The sequence below is a fragment of the Betta splendens genome, chromosome 21, assembly GCF_900634795.4.
Source record: "Betta splendens chromosome 21, fBetSpl5.4, whole genome shotgun sequence".
Lineage (NCBI taxonomy): Eukaryota > Metazoa > Chordata > Actinopteri > Anabantiformes > Osphronemidae > Betta > Betta splendens.
Genome location: NC_040899.1, coordinates 7768593 through 7785941, shown reverse-complemented (window position 1 = coordinate 7785941; position 17349 = coordinate 7768593). Strand labels below are relative to the sequence as shown.

The 17349-nt window shown below is 43.0% G+C and overlaps 1 protein-coding gene across 4 annotated transcripts; it reads right to left on the bottom strand.

Annotated features, from left to right (window-relative positions):
* Nucleotides 1-4515: 4515 nt before the first annotated feature.
* LOC114846768 (rho GTPase-activating protein 6-like) lies at nt 4516-17078 on the bottom strand. 4 transcript variants are annotated; one of them, XM_029135822.3, is made up of 14 exons: nt 16825-17076; nt 10854-10995; nt 10373-10441; nt 9438-9691; nt 9129-9324; nt 8978-9033; nt 8733-8883; nt 8493-8641; nt 7241-7420; nt 6429-6526; nt 6020-6270; nt 5705-5791; nt 5341-5627; nt 4516-5247 (listed from the first exon to the last, which is right to left on the bottom strand). In XM_029135822.3, exons 1-14 carry the CDS (start codon nt 16969-16971, stop codon nt 5056-5058), a joined length of 2259 nt encoding a protein of 752 aa, XP_028991655.1. In that variant the 5' UTR covers nt 16972-17076; the 3' UTR covers nt 4516-5055. The 4 variants fall into 4 exon arrangements, with proteins under 4 accessions (XP_028991655.1, XP_028991654.1, XP_028991656.1 ...); XM_029135824.3 differs by having other exon boundaries at nt 5110-5247; nt 5562-5627; nt 16825-17078; XM_029135821.3 differs by having other exon boundaries at nt 4516-5627; nt 16825-17073.
* Nucleotides 17079-17349: the final 271 nt, after the last annotated feature.

The window sequence follows — 17349 nt, the reverse complement described above, 5'->3', positions numbered from 1 at the left end:
CACTGAGGTAGATGAGTCAGGCGGGGAGCACAATTCCATACTTGCAATAATGAGATCATATTTGAGAAGTGGGTGTGGGGGAAAAGTCACAGCAGCCAAAGGTTTCAGCGAAAGCGCGTGCGGTGAAAGTCTCCTCTCAGCTCCGTGAACCGCCGTCGCTACAGAGACAGATGCTCTTATTGAGACGAGCAGCGGGGCCAAGTGGAGAATCTGAGGCAGGTTAACTAGTGTCAACTCCACATAATGAAACTATTTCCACGGTGACACGCGGGTTGACGCTGCAGACGCGCGCGCTCCTAATCCCCGAGGATTGTTTGTCATCAAGCAGATGAAAGTGGGTAAATTTAGATTCCTCCGCTCGTCTCTGCACCAAATTTAGCCGTCTAATTGAATTCGATCTGTTTCTTCCTCCATCGCAGCGTCGTCTCACTCGCACCATATCGTTTTATTTGCTCCTAATGTGGAAGTTATAAAAGGTGGAAAGGCCTCTGGGATGGAGATCAAAGCCTTTTAGATCCAATAAGCTTCAAACTGGAGACAAATTGAGGGGAAGTCACCGGAGATTCAAAACAGAATTTATTACTTTCATATTAAACTTATTCCGACTCGTGCGTCTGCTTAAACGCCGTTAGCTTCACTTGTATTTTAGCCTCACCTTTACATTGATGGAGAAGTGGTGGAAGCTAATCAGCGAGTTTCCCACCGGGCCCTGCCACGTCTGAAGACAGCAGGGAGGAGAAAGTTGGAGGATTAGAAGGACTTTCCCTCCACCCGTTAATGTGGGATGATTACACCTTTATGGCGCCTTTGAACATAATGGAGTCTGATGACTTCAGCAAATGTTGAGCTCGCGCCACCCCCAGCATCCGCCGCAGCAGCTGTCTGATCACGCGGCTCATCCCAAACGCGTCGGCTGCGCACAGGTTCCGAGCGTTGGAGGATCTCACCAACGAGCCCGGCGGGTCACGCGCACCGCACGCGCTCAGAAGCGACGGTGCGCGGCCGACATTCGCGTTGGGGAAGGTTGCTGCTTTTATGCGCTCATTGTTCGGAGCCGAGGCTGTTGTCGCCGAGGCTGATGGAGTAATGAGACGCTCGCAGATTAGTTTGTTTGAAGATCACAACAGGCTCGCGCTACAGAGGAGCGTTGGCCTTCTGGGATCAAACGCATCTCAGAATTATCCCAGAAAGCGGCATCATCTTCAGAAGTCGCCGAGATAAAGCGAGTCTCGTTCAGCCAAAACGAATTTTTTTTGTGCTTTCGGTGCCAGAAATGCAAATGATCCCTTCAAATAATTAAAAATCTGAGCAACTCTGTGTGTGTGTGTGTGTGTGTGTGTGTGTGTGTGTGTGTGTGTGTGTGTGTGTGTGTGTGTGTGGTCGCGCTTTTTACATCAGAGGCCCTGATGAACTTCTGCTGAGTAAGAAAGTTGACACCGATGGTTTAACAGTGACTTTTCAAACCTGGCAGTTTACGAAAAAGGTGAAAATATACTCATATGTGCTAAAAAGACTGGACTTTTATTGTGAGCAGCTTAACTAAGAAACTCTGCCAGAGAAGCTGGAGGACAGAGTGAGATAAAGACTTTAAAAAGCACAAAAGTGTGACATCCTGAGGTGTTGATTGAATCCTCCGTTCCCTCACCGGCGCCGCCATGTTTGCATGTTCACTGAGGTTCTGGAGTTCCTCTGTGATGATTACCTACAGTAGCTTAATTATTAACTGCTGCCGCTTCTCTTTGATGCAGGAAAAGCGTGATTATATGTTTGAGGCCTGATGTAACGCTGTGCCTTGTGGAGTCTCTGAGCTGCAGCTTCTGGTGCCCGTCAGTGTTTAAAGGAAACAACGTGGAAGTCAAGAATCACTTAATGACCCTAAATCATTTATTTTGCTACTAAGCATTTAAACTCTTGTCTGAATATCCAACACATTTTACTGTGTTATCACAGCTTGCTACTGTAGGCACCTATTCATTTAACATTATCACAGTAATTTATAAGGATAATCCTACTGAATCAGGAGGATTGATGTTGATAATGATGCCCTGATGACAGCTGGCTTTGGCAGCAAACATCTGGATGCCTTAGTTCCTGATGTTGCGACAGAGTCCTTTTCTGTTTGCTTGGCTGAACTGTCTTTGTGGCTCTTACCCTTTGCTGCCCAGTCTACCCAGAACTAAAGGCTGTGTTTAACCCAACTGGGCAGCTAATCCCACTTAATATGCGTAACATGTGCACTAAAGCCCACTAACATACTGTTGTTGGTAGTTTACATGCCCACTGCCGATTTGAACACATTCATTTAACACGTTCTCTTCGCTTTTTTTTTTCTTGTGGGTGCAATGTGTCCTTATTACAAAATGAGAAATATTAATCAAATACATCCCAACTGGAGCATGATGCAGAACAGATGGAGCGGAGAAAATAAGATTTGGTGGACAAGATCCTGCATAAACACTGCTCTGCTGTCGCTTCAGTCAGACGGTGGCGAGAAGCGGCTCGGAGATTGGCTCCGTACGACGGCCTGAGAAGCTCAATGCAGATACAAACAAGCTGATTTAGGAGATCCTTCTTCCAACCAAGTGCACACTGTTTATCTGAGGAGCATTTAAACCGGCACCACCTTAATGAAGCCGTCTGACTATTGTAACACACCATAACCGAACTACCGTGAAGCTCATATCACAGTCATGACCTCATTATTGCTGTGATATGATGATGAGCCATAGAACCAGAACATGGATCACGAATCAGCAACTCATCACTGGAAAATATAACTGTGACACAAGAACCCACAATAACTATGAAGACTGACATGAAGCTGAGAGACTTTGGGCTTAGCTGAGGGCTCTGTAGCTGCTTTAGAAAGCTTTCCTGGAGCACAGTACGAACCTACAGTGAGGTGATGACGACTTGAAGTGAACTAGAGCAGCCCATAATTTAGTCCACGGCTGATGTATGAAATGACAGAAAATGGATCGGGGCTCTTCGCCGTCTCTGTGCCATAACTAACACCTTAATGAGCTCCGCTGGGCTCCAGTTCCATTCTGCAGAGATTTGTATATCAATGTCGACCTTGAAAGCCCAGGGCCGGGCTCTCTCGTTCCTGGACACTCGGCCTCATTCTGGCTCTGACCTTCACGCGTCCTCCCTGCAGCTGCTCCTGATGCCAGTAAGCGGGACAGACAGGATGGACCCCCTGTTGGGAACCGTTGCAGCTCTCTGCCAGCAGATCGCTTTCCTTCCATCAGCGCTGCACAGATAAGACGTGAAATTAAATATTTGATCTCTATTGTTCGCTTTCATAAGGACAAAAGAATCTGCAGGCTCCCTTTCTTTCTGAAATAGGCGTCACCTGTTAGTGGTTAAGACATGGAGTTGAAAAGGCCACTTTATTTGCAGTGCAGATGCAAAAGTGACGACAACAACAGTGTGACTAGGTTTTAAGTAAAATACATCCAGACATCCTGTCCTGTTCCGTGTGTGTGTGTGTGTGTGTGTGTGTGTGTGTGTGTGTCTTGGTCAACAATGTTTAACCACAAATTGTGTCTCCTGGTCTGGTTTTAACAAGCGCCATGTTTATTATTAGGAAGAAAATGTTTCCTATTAAAGCTTCGTCAGATTATGTGGGCATTGTAATAATGTCAGTAATCAGGACACTTAAGGAAAGCAATCAATCTATTGTTTCCTCAAACTGGTTGTGTTCCGAGACTTCTACAGTATCAACACCCTATAATCTGTGCCCGATTTCAAAAAGACATTTTCATTTAGTCTTCAATGAAAAACTGGAAATCTATAGGTTCCTTTAAATCAGGTGATATGTTACAAGTTTATTTTTTCAGTGGAAAACTAAATGTAATAGGGATGAAACCTACTGTAACTAACTGTGTGTAGTTAACATATGAGTGATGCCTTTGTATGGATCCAGCATGTTCATACAGTAGGTTGAAGTGTAAAAGCAAGGTAGCCATTTACTGGTCTTATGTTGCCCCCTTCTGGCCAACTGATGTAATAGTTTCACTGTCCTCTAAAGTGAACTAATGTACATTACTCAAGATAAATGAAGCTGATGTTAAAGAAAAGGTCCATGGAAACATGGCTGCTATAGCACTGCAACATTATATTGTGTTTTCTCCCTGGACACCTGCCATAATCTTGTGGCTACATATAAACAGATGCACTGCGTTCTGCAAGGATGCATCACTTGATGTATCAAGTTCGATTCATTAAGTTCTCCAGCTACACCCTGTCACAAACAAGTGGCCACAATCCCTGATTAGACCTGAATGAATTCCAACATTAACGGTTGATGGTGTCTCGTGCCAGTGAATCAAATACATTCAACTATGGTTCTTCTTCTTCACTGAACTTCGCTTTTGCGTGGAGAACAAAATACCCAACAGCTGAGTCCTCAGGAGCCCGGCCAAGCAACAATCAGAGGGATGCCACGAAAACAATGACAGAATTACTTTGAGTGCTGCTTTGTTTTCATTTACTCTCAGAGTCTCAGACAGGAAGGGCTGACATTGGTTTAATGAAGAAAAATGAGAACGAAGTCAGTCCGTTTATCGAGTGGCAGTGGAAAAAGTCTGCATAATAGTTTGTCACTAAATTACAAAGTGCTGTAGCTTTACAAACGTGACACTGCAACAATCATTCCAGCGTCTGAACACAAAACAGGGTCAAAGTCAGTGCAATAAGGAGGAACCTCTCATTTAAAATCTAGCAATCAACTGTAGTCACATCCAACACACCGCAAACAGCTTAGAATCACTGCAGCTTCATATTGTACACTCAACATTCAATGGCTTCAAATCAGCCCTTGACAACATTCAAGCCTAATTGTTTTTTTAAATGTGCTCTATAGTAAATTATGAAGCCTTGTTTATTATTTTTACAGTATATACACAATACAAAATCTATATATACACTGAATTACCTGCAATATGTCACAGAAACTAGTAGCTGGTGTAAAGTTCTGCCTCAGTCTATCAAAGCACAACATACTAAAATTACAGAGTGACATTTGTTTTTCAGCACGTGATGACCGTAGCATCAAACCAAGGTTTCCGGCAGAACATCCGCATTGTCCTTTGACAGTATCTGCCATAGCTGCAGCTTCTCTGTCGGGCAGTCCGGTGTATCTGGACTCTTCTCGTGTTCTTGTCCGCACCCAGACGAGTCAATAGTATCTACAGTCTGGTGGGTGGGGCTCTGCTGGGAATGTTGTGAGGTCTGAGGGTCAGACTGACATAAGACAAGAGAGGGTGTGGACTTAGAATTATGGCTCTTTGTCAGAGGTCCATAGTAGTAAAAGGGAGACAAACTATTAGTGCTGACATTCAATAACGGACACACAGGGTGTCCTGTCCTTTCCTCCGAGTTGTTCAAACTAATGGCTGCTGATTGGTCATCCAGTCCCTGATGTAATGGGGATTCTGGTTGGCTTTGCACTCTTTGGTCGAGAGGACCACTGCTGCTACGAATCACTGGGGGGCGTGGTCTGCATTCTGAAACATCCAATAGAGCCGCTGCAGGAATGACGGGCAACTGGTTGTTACCTTGGTGACTGCTCAGCCCCTCAGACGATCCGTACGACTCACACTCTGACATGTCTCCAGGAGAGCCTGCAAGAAACCATTCATTAACATCCAGCAATCACTGCAAGGCCCTCTGCAGTAACATGTAAGACAGATTATACTACCAGTGATGTGCCGGCCAATGAAATCCATGCTGAACAGCTCATGCCAGGTGTCCCAGAAATTGTCACTGCCACAGATTGTTAAGTTTTCTAACATAAATGAATAAATAAAGAGGATTACTTACACACGTTTAATATATTATTACAAAAATATTGCAATATATATATTTCTTGTATCTGTCTGTATGAAATGCTACAGCACAGCAGATGCTCAAGCAGGTGAAGATTATTTATTATTGAAATCTTAAAAAATGTGGAAAAGCACATTTATCAAATTGTGAAGCTAATCCTTCAATTCCTGGAGTGAATTAAGCTCACCTTCTTTAGGGGAAGTGTTCTCAGATCTGTCTTTTGAGCCGTCACTGAGTTTGCACTGCTCACAGAGTCTGGAGACACTGTCTGAAAGTGGACTGCTGTCCTCTCCGTATTTACATAGCAGCTGATCTGACAGGACAGGGGAGTTGTTGTCATAGGGAGACACTTCTCCACTAGATGCTTTAAAAGAGTCATTGGACATGCATCTCCCAGTCAGAGTGAAGGAGTCCTCACATCTCAGGAGGCTTGGATGCCTGCGGGCGCAAAACAAATGAACCGAATTACCAGATGAAAATGCGAGATAGACCTTTAATAATGAAACATAATGTTTATGTTGTTCCATTGGCAACGTAGGCAAGGTCACACACGAAACACAAAGACACACACAATGAGACAAAAGGCGGAAACTCACGAGTGCTGACAGGCCTTCCTCCGCAGCAAGTAATCCACAACATCAGGATCGGTTTCTAGTAAACTCATCAGCACCTCATTCTGCAGGTCTGGTGGGACCTGAAAGAAACAAAACAAGTGTCACTGAAGCTCAGAATAAAGGATGAGGCAAAACCTGTGGCAAAGCTGCATTGTTATAACCCAACTAGAACCAGTATATTACAGTATGAGTACAGTGTATCTCCACTGCATCCAAATAATCACTAGGACTCAATCTTCAACATCTGACTTATTGCTAAATAGCCCAGTATTTACACAGCATCTATAATTTAATATGGGCAGTTAAAAGAGATTTTTTTCTGTGGTAAGTGGAGAAAATAATTAACAGGAGTTTAGAGAAACCAGTATTAATGATGCGGAGAAGACTTTTTGCCTTCTGGCTTCTTTAATAGATAATTTTCAGAAACTCCATTTAAGTGCGTTTCCACTTAAGTCTCTATTAAAATGCAGAAAAAATAATGTTTATGCCCTTGCACCCACTCATTGTGTATAAACAGAGGAGAGGCTGGAATAACACTCTCCAGTGGGGCTTGTCATTTGCCACGCATTGACAAAAGGATTCATTAAACTTCATTTTACAAGGTTCAGGAGTTAAAAACAAATGGCCTGAATTTCTGTTTCATGTGACCCCCTTTGTTCTATTCTCTAAAGCTATAAAGCTAATGTTTCATTTCATTACATTCCTCCATCCCATTAAGTCCAAGAATTCCCCAAACACTTTTTCTTGATTAAACCTGCAGCTGTGTTTACTGTTTTAATGCCTTTTTTTCTTACCATAAACAACGCCTCACATGTATTTATCATCCTTTGGACCACGCTGATGATGGCAGAACTATCCTCTACACGAGCAAAGCTCTGCACCGAAAACTCCTTGTCTGGGTGCTTCTGCTTGTGTAACAGGTTCGGTCCGAAGATGGTAGCGAGATTGAGTGATGTCATCTTGTTTCCTGCGATCTAAATAAAGACACAGAAAATCTGGTGATCTGGACAGAATGGTGTAGAATACTGCACAATAACAGGCCAGTTACTATCTGAAATCTTACATCTTGTGAGACTGAAAAGATTTGAATGCCCAGCATTTTCTTTTCATCTGCCCATGTGCACACACAGGAACGGGAATTCCCAACAGTCCATGTTTCTGGTGCAGACAGACCCCCTTTTGCACCCAGGCCATGTTGGGAATGTGGCACCTAACACAGGCCTGCCATCATTAATAAAGCAGCCTGTGCCTTCCTTTGTTCAAAGAGACCGAGCAGACCTCTTGTTCTGCATTACAGCATGTATGCTCCAGGCCCAAGGCCAAGAATAAACTGCTTTTAAATCCGTGGGAAACTATTAATCTCCGTTGTGAGGATTAGTACTCAGAAAATAAGATTAACACAAAAGATAATCATCACAACATAAAGGAAGTACAGGCTGCAGTAGATTTACAAGACACGATGACTTGATAAAGGCAAAAGAAGTTAATTAATATCTAAATCTGAATGTAACATCTGAATATGTATAATGTAAAAGCGTGATATTCAATTATAGTCAATAGTCACGTCTGGTCACATGACTGAACCTCAGTATTAGTATTATGTGTAGTGAAGATTCATACTGTAGATGTTGAGAAACAGTCCACAGTGTGATAGTCTTGATCAGAAAAACACAAACTGCAGGAGTAACAGATTAGATGAACTCAGAAGCTTTGTGTATGTGTGCCTGTTGTTATGCAGGGTAATGTTGGTTGTGCATCATTTTAACAAGATACCCACAAAGGAGCATCACGCATAATGTCATTGTGCATTGGTGCAGCACTTTCTTCAAATTAGAGGCTGCAGATGTAACCCACATCTGTCCGTCTGCCTCCCAGTGATTCATCGTAATCACATTCCACTTGCAAAGCAGCTCGTTCTTGTTATTGTCTCGTGCTAATGTGTACACCTACTGTACTAAATCTAGTCTCATTACGGGCCGCGCGGCCGCAGGTGCTGCAAACACCTGTCTTTACGGCACCGCACGAACAAGTCGTGCACTGCTTTACCTCTTGTCCATTATCGTCCACTGTGTCTTCAGCGTGTCTGGCCACGTTGGACAACAAGCAGAGGAGGCGCAGCAGGGTGTCGCTGTTACAGGAAGGGAGCAAGAATATGAGGAGCTGGATGGTGCTCTCCTGGTCTGAAGCATCCAGCACTGCAGAAAAACACCCATCAGGGGAGGTCAAACAAATCTAGTTCCACCTGGTCCAGTTTATGGTGTACTGTGTGTGCAGCGTGCCCTTTACACAAGGTGTTGATGAAAGCTGTGTAGAGCTCTTTTGTCAGCAGTGGATCAGGCAAGTCTCTGAGAAATTCTTTCAGCAACGCAGCCACATCATGGACACTGTGGTCCTCATCTAAGCATATCGCCCATCCCTGGTCAAACTCTTCACGAAGCTGGAGGAACAGAGAATAATTAAGGCTACAAAAACACAGCTCCTCGTGTAATAGATGCGACAGATTCATATGTAAGTCACAGCAGGGACTGTACCTGGCGTACTCTCTTCTTGGAACTCCCCACACGGAAAATTCCAACGGTCTGCAGGGCTAAGCAAAGATACAGATGCTCCGTCTAGATTGATTCCACACAGATATAAAGTACCTACATAATCCAGCTGCCATATTCTAATAGTGTTACGTACCATATTTCTCCAGGTGCTGGCAGCAGAGGTCCACTATCCTGGGCACCTGTCTGTAAATGGGGTTCAGGCTAAGCTTTGTGTCATGGTGCTTCTTCCTGTTACCAGCTCCCTCTTCTGGCAGCGACAGCTGGAGGGCCTCCAAGAGCCGAGACTGGTTATCATCAAGGTCAGTGATGCAATCCACAGACACTCCACCCTGACAAGCAGATGGGTGACAACTGTATGTACGGTGAACGGTGTGAGAAATAAAAAGCACCTACTGAGCGACCACGCAAACGTGTACCTGTTGCTCTGTACTGTAGCACCTACCCTCCTGCGTGTCCGTAGAGCCGGGCCCAAAAGAGCCGATTCATTAAGGTTCTCAGAAGTGGAACTGAGAGACGAGGTGCTACTGGAGAACTCTCTGTTCGCCCCCCTGACACCGGGCGTCAGGCGCAGGAAGGACAGCATCAGTTCAGTTGGGTCACTGTGTTCCTCCCGCTGGGCACCGCGTCGCTGTTTGTGTGTGCGGTCATTGGAAATGACCTGCGACAGAGGAATGCCAAACACCTGGGGCACGGTCTCTACGTGCACGGTGAGGAGAAACAGGAGATTTTAAAATTCATCTCTGCTGGCTCCACGGCAACAGGGATACAATGACTTTAAGAATTTGTAGATTTGACTATTTCTTGTTCATTTTCGTTCTAATAAATCCTGCAGGACATAAAGACGAAGAGAAATTCTGAGAACAGTGTGCACTCAGTCTTCAGAAAGAGAGAGCACATACTTACTGAAGTGCTTCTGTAAACAAATGGGGAAAAGAGGAAAGAGGGGCCTGGTCATACTGGAGGATAGTTTGTAATGAATGAGCCACCACTTAAGATTGTTTTTGTTATTTCCCGAGTGCCTGTCTGACAGAGAACATCGCTGTTCTGCCAGATGGTTGCAGTGGGCGGGGCAGTGGTTGCTGAAGATCATGGCGCCCTCTGAGACTGCTCATTTGGTACGAGAAGGCCTGATTCTGAGGGTTTGCACGGTTTTGCACCGAGGCTCAAACAGCTTCTTATCTGGTGCCAGAGGCTGAGCAGCCAAGACACTGGAGGTTAAAGTGTGACATCACTCGTGGGCTTCTAACTACTAACTACAGTAAAAATCTATCTACAGAGTTGTTTTATCAGGCGTTAACTGAACAATAAAAAGTTCTTAATCAAAGGAATATCTTATTAATTGGACCGTACAACATGCAGTATACAGCTACAACTAACCTTTGTCTTTCTTTTCTTTGGATAAAGAGTCCAGTTTCCTCCTCAGCAGCTTCTTGTGCTTGTGACCACCTGCAAAAAGCAGGTTTGGTTAATATGCTGTAGATCACTCTTGCTCCACTGGAAATTTCCTAAACTGTAATATGACACAAGAACAAACAGATAATGTGTAAAGTGAGAGATCATGAGCATGATTTGAAGCAAGATAAGAAAATGTTCTCACTCTTTAAATGTTTTCATTGGGCAGTGATTATTCTGACATTTACTGTTATGTGAACATAGACAAGCTCAAATTAAATTAAAATCATAAATCAAGATCACACTGCACCTACACAACAGGAGAGACTGGAAAATTTTCCGCGTTTTTGCTGTTTTGCACGTGTTTTATGAAACATGCTGGGACAAGCTGATGCCTGGAAGAAAAGAACATCCTGCTAGATAAACTAGGCTCTCCGAGTGTGTGTCTGTGCGTGTGCTTTAATACATTTAGGGATGGAGATGTGGCAGCCCAGGTCATGATCGCGAAGCAGTCGCCTAAAAGCCACAGCCTGCAAACGAACCCTCTCCAGCTCCGAGAGGCTCTGCAGAGGGACGGGCTTCGGGCCAATGCTCTGTCCCGACACATCCTGAGGACACACATACAAAGACTCACAGTTATTCATGCGACACATCAGATGCATCACTGCCTATAGACCCAGCATCAACTGTCAACTGCTGAATTTCGGCTTCACACGCCAGCTGCACATTAAGGCATCGTTAATCATCTACAGTTTCCCTCAAGAGTGACTTACAGCTTACACCGTTGTGTCCAAATGAGATTAGTTTTAGTCTTCGAATTAGGAGTTAGTGTTGTACGTTTACACAATCTTGTGTTTTCATACATCAACAATTTTACAATCTGTGATGCTACAGGACGGTTTCATGAGGAAATTATTAATTTATTGTGTGGATTATTGTACAAGTAGCTGAAAGGCTGCATACTTTACCAAAAGGTATTACAGTACTTTGGAAATAACAACTCCAATTTTGATGTCACACTCACTAAAGCACATCCAACTACCCTTTGAATAACTGGTCATTTAAAAAATAAAAACACCAATAAAACACTGCAACAGAATAACTGTGAAGGCACCGCACTAATAACGACAAGGCAAATAATCTGAAGCGAAATCCTCAACCTTTGAGCATCTCCATGCTAGAGATTATGGTGCTTTGATCCAGCACAGTCAAGCCAATCATATGAGCCATGTTCCAAAGAGGCTTAGTAACTCTTTATCAGGATAAGGCTTACACTAAAGTGGCTCACTCCCATTAAATGAGAATTAGGATTGTGCTACTGTGGCATACTTTATTCTGGCGCACACAGTATTATATAAATATTACAAACAACGTCTAGCTACATGTTAATTGTACAAAGGCAGTGGCTGCTACCCAGTGCATAAGACAGTGGGCTATAACTTACAACTTACAAAATGTCTGTTATTATAGTAGTAGTACTGCAGTATACACACATACTGTTGCTGTATTATAGGTAAAAAATAAACACAAACATTAGACTCTACCCAAAGTACAGTAATTTTAATTGATGAAAAATATGATATACTCACAAATCAAAGCAATAATTGACTCTGAAGCAATAATATATAATATGACACACACTGATTTAGTTGTTGGATGAATTTAGTTCCAATGCACTCCACCTTAACCAGCAGTATATTTTCAGTGCTAGACAGTGGTTAGTAGCCTGGGTCAGGACATCATTCCCATTATAAATTTACATAAATAAACTGCACCAGTGACAGAAACCAGTCCAGACATGGCAGACTGGGTGTGAGGGAACAGAATCCATGAATCTGGCACACAGCAAAATATTGCTACTGCATTAAATAGTTGATCGAGTTACAAATGCATTATGCGCACCATCCACATCAAATAAAGTGAAGTGTAGTACTATACAAATAATGTGGAACGCAGGGTTGTGGGCATATTTCTGTTAACATATTTTTAACTTAACTGTTTCAGACTGGAAACTTCCGTTCGATCCAATCCCACAGCCATCCTCTGACAGCAAATGAAGTCATTACATCAAAGAGTATTACGTATGTACCCACTTTGATATTTCTTAATTACAGACCTGGTGAATCATGTTCAAACAAAACACGTTGCCATCTGTGCATTGCTGAAATTATTCACTCCATCTTATTAGAAATACCAGATGATTTGTATAACAAGAATAATAAATAAATACATACAATGAAGTTTACCTTAGATTTTTAAAATACAACTTTTATTTTAAAATAAACCTAAAATTTACAGAACCTTAAAGTTCGTTACTGCCAGCGAACACAGCGCAAGGCAGCAAATCTACAATAACCTGCAACGGTGAACTATCCTCGGCTGCATTCGACCTAATGTTAATGTGAAAACCACAGAGCCTTTGTTTACACTCCTTGGAGCACAATGCCAGGAAACGTGTGAGGTAGTTCATACAGCAGCATATAGTTAGCTCCAAAGCTCAGATTACATTAATCAAGGGAACTTGGAGCAGATCCAGAGAGGTGAGCTACTTGCTGGTGCTCAGGAAGCCATTCAATGGGGCCTTGATGGGAGTTGCCACAAAAACACTGTCCGTGTTATTCTTTGTTTGGTTCCACTGTTAATTATAGATGGAATATGTAAAACTGCATCTGGATGTACAAATATATCATCATTTGCTTTTACATGCTTGTTTGTTACAAATGACTCTTTTATAACAGCAATAAATAAATATATGCGCTGCGTGTTATAATTTATATACATGGGATCTTTGCCATTTCCCTAAAACTTTAAAACTTGTTTTTTTTATGTGCAAACAGGATATTTCAAAAAGAATACTGAGGCGAAGTTGAAGTTTAGTTTAAAGTTGCATTGGCTGAATTAGTTGGAATTATTCGTCATCTTCACAGAGCTCCGATAACTTTGCGACACAGCAACAAACGCACTCACGTAAGACTTGCTCCGTCGGTCCGGAGATGAATTCTCCATTATCACGGATCCGAACTCGTAGACCGCCGCTTGCTTAAAGCCATCAGCGTTCACACGGAGAGCTGCGCGCAAACGCAGCCCTCATGGTCCCCGGGAATAAACTGAAAGCCGAAGCGAGTCCGGGCAGCGGCTCGCGCGCTGAGTGACAGGGAGGCGTTCACGGCGCTGCCGCCTGAGTCATAACTTAAACCTCCTCACCTGTAGCTACACGTTTAAGCCACGAGTTACTCACCAAAGAAGATCTTTATCCTAAGGGAGAGATATAAACATATAAACATATAAAATGTTCAGTTCGACACTATTTGTGTTTTTCGGTGTGCAGAGTTTTATACAATCGCACAAAACAGTTTACTAAACACGACTTTATATATATATCTCTCCAAATTCCAACTTCCCATGATCCTCCGCAGTCACCGTTGCTATGGTGAATAAGCCAACGGCGGGAATTACAACAGTATTAGCACTTTAAAACCTAGCTAATGTTACTGGGATCCGCCACCGCTCCCTTCAGCTACTGATCGTACTGTAAATACACTAAGAGCTTTGACTCTGTAGCATCTCCGAAGTACTGCACATAAATTAATCTGAAAAAGTCACCATGGACCAGCTTCATCGTTTACACTGCTAAAAATTAAGCTTATTTAAGTTGTTCATATTATGTCATTTAAAACATTAAGACCAAAACACTGTAACAGTATAGCATCTACACTAATATAATAGTGGCCAGGTTTTATGTGCCTTTTACTTATTGCACATCATGATATTTGACTACATAAAACATACGTTTAATATCTGTCTGCTGTGTAATTGTGAAGAGGTCTGAATAGTTTATGAAGCCACTGTACAGTACAGTGCATTTAACAAGGTCAATTTCCTTTCTTGGGATCCACGCGGCTTTGCAGCACAGAGCAGCTCTGAGCTGCTTCTCCTTCGGGCCGTCTCTCCTCCGCGGAGCTCAAAGGAATGCAGATGACTTCCCATCTAAACACTCCAGCAGCACCGTGCCCTCAGACGGCTCACTTACTCTGCATCATTCAATTATTCCACCTATATGCGGTGCATGAACCCTAGACACCACAGGGAGCTCACACAGTTCCTATAAACCATCACAGCTTTTATGTTGAAAAATGAACAGCACATATTTCTGTGTTGATGCGTTCTGCTGTGTTAATAAAGAATGTACATTTAATTAATTAAAGAAATAAGCAAAGAATTAATAAACTGTCAAGAGCAATTCTGTTGCCCAGAGACCGTCTGTCCTCTAATTGTTTCATGTTCCATTCAACTTCCTGAGATACTGTAAAATATCATTATTATCATTGACAAAACTGACAAAGTAATGAGGAACATGCTTCATGTATGTTCTGGATAGGAAAATGTCTTAATCCACTCTACATGTTCTGTTTAGCTTTAATCCACGTCCCAGTTGTTGTCCTCATTTAGCCATTGCATCACTACATCAGAATGATGAACAACTCCCTCCAAAGAGAAAAAGTTCCTGGATTTACCGAAGGGCAGTTTTTTCCAATATCTCACAGCGTTTTCACATTAGGAGGCTTATCCAATAACAGCCCCACATTAAAGGCAAACTCAGTTTTAATGAAATGGGAGCGCAACCGATGCGGCTACTTGTGGATCAGTGGCTACAGTAGGTGAATACTTGAAATGTGATGCTAATGCTGCTCATTTATAACCTAACAGCTAATTAGTAGCAATCTGCACAGCTCATCAGTCTGTCACACGACGGGCATCGATCCACCCACGTCAGCATTTTAGGGGAATCAGACTGCAAATGCTTCCCTTTGCTTACACGTAAATGCAAGTTGCATCCAGTTCCCTCCGTGCACCAGGACAGTCGTCTGTGGGAAGAGAATGTTGCCTGGAGGACTGTAGCCAAGGATCAGGCCATGTTGCTGTACCACTGTGAGAAATAAGAGTTGAGGCTTTCTTCATGTAAACCAGATGTCTCTGCCTTTCGTCACACCTCAGACCCATGGTACTGTAAGTAGACCTCTGCCTAAACAGCCATGTTAAGCCTATGGAAAAGACGTTCGTTTAACGCACATTCACAATCGCCAACCAGGATCATGCTACAGTCCACGTGCTGATCGTCTGAATCACACACTCGGACGTGTGACAGCTGATCTGAGGCCAGTCTCCGGACCTCAGCTGGCATATACTCAACACATTTTCATTGATTACAGGCTCATTACTGGCAGGATCCAGACATGGGCGCGCTCCTTGAAGAGAGGCTCGCATGGTCTGAGGAATAGGACACGAAGTCCAGCTGAGGGTGGAGCTGCAGCAGTGCAAAAGGAGAAATGCAGTCAACTTGACCTCACCAGTGTTATTGTGACTGTTTCTTAGATACCGTTATCCCTGAATGAACCTGCACATCTGCATGACCACAAAATGTGCCTTTCATTAGTGGCTTGGTTTGAGGTTCGCGTTCAGTTACGTACATGTTTATTGTTAGCGTAAACTGATAACGGTCATGTGAGACAGCAGAGTAGAACAAGACCTCCAAAGATTTAAATAGTGGAAAATCACTATTTATTAAAACCTGATGAATAATCAAATCACTTAATTATACAAATGAGAGCTGATGAGAGGCTTCAATACTAGACAAAACTAATAGGCATATTTCTATAACAGACCTACATTATTACAGTGTTGTGTCTGAGGTACATTTCTATTATACTAATCCAGCAATGACAGATTTAAACAATATAAATCTATTTCAAATATTAAAATGACTAAAACCAGGTGCAGACACTCCCTTTTTGCCGAACTCCACCTTAAAGTTCATTTGTTTGTCTCATCAGTAGCAAGTTAAGTCCTGACAAGTTAAGACTTTCTTCTTACAACACTTCATTGAAGACAATGAGCTGAATCACTTTTGTGGCCACCAACTATGAAGCTGTAATGCCTCAAAGGTTGGCACGTGACGTCTGCCGCCGTTTGTCCCATTTGTCATAGATGGTGGTCATCATTTCACAACCCGGTTTCCCATAGAAATAGGATCCCAACCCATTCGAGAATCAAATGAAAACTATATCCAGACATATCTCCAATAAAGATCATGGGATAATAGTGACAACTTGTACTCGCCTACATCATCCTTTAGGGAATTCCAGACACTTCCGGAATCTGGATACGGTGCACACTGTGCGCTCTTACGCACACACTATGAAACGAGACGCGATAAGAGATAAGCACAAGACACTAAACACTGCATCGCGTTGTGAGGGATGTTTAGAGATACCGGAAACTCCTGGAGTTATAAAAAATCCCTTTTCTGAGCAAAATCATTTTACGCCATATGACATCACTGTAATGCAAAACGTAGAGTCCAGTTGGCTTCGTTGTAACGAATGGTGTTTCAGACAGGGACCCCCGTCATTTGCGTCATAAACTAACAGGTCACGCACCTTATGCGGCGTCTCCCCAGCTTCGGTACCGTGGTGTCGCATCAGCGCCGGGTCCAGGCTCCTGGTCTGCCTGAGTTTCCGCTTGGAAGGAGTTTTGGGACTTTGTGAGCAGGAGAAGACGCTGCTTAGCAATCCCTGAGCGGACATGTCTCCTTCAGTGAGCCAGCTCGCGATGCAACAGGTGTAAAACGTGAGTCATGTCAGGCCCAGGCGGAGGGAAGGAGCAGCCCCGCTTCTCAGCAGCAGCGCGTCTCGTGCGCTTCACCATGCTGCCGCTTACTGCGGGAAACACGCCCGCCCGTGGCAGCCCCACGGTCATCACCCCCACCCTCACACCAGCCCTTCCTGCTTTCACGCATATATATATATATATATATATATATATATATATATATATATATATATATATATATATATATATATATATATATATATATATATATATATATATATATATATATATATATATATATATATAATATATATATATATGTGTGTGTATGTGTGTGTGTGTGTGTGTGTGTG

Coding starts and splice junctions, on each gene's coding strand:
- LOC114846768 (XM_029135821.3), bottom strand. CDS start 16,971: ATGTCCGCTCAGGGATTGCTAAGCAGCGTCTTCTCCTGCTCACAAAGT. Junction 9,034..9,128: donor CCAGCACCTGGAGAAATATG/GTACGTAACACT, acceptor ATCTTTGCTTAG/CCCTGCAGACCGTTGGAATT. Junction 6,527..7,240: donor CATGTGAGGCGTTGTTTATG/GTAAGAAAAAAA, acceptor TGTTTCTTTCAG/GTCCCACCAGACCTGCAGAA.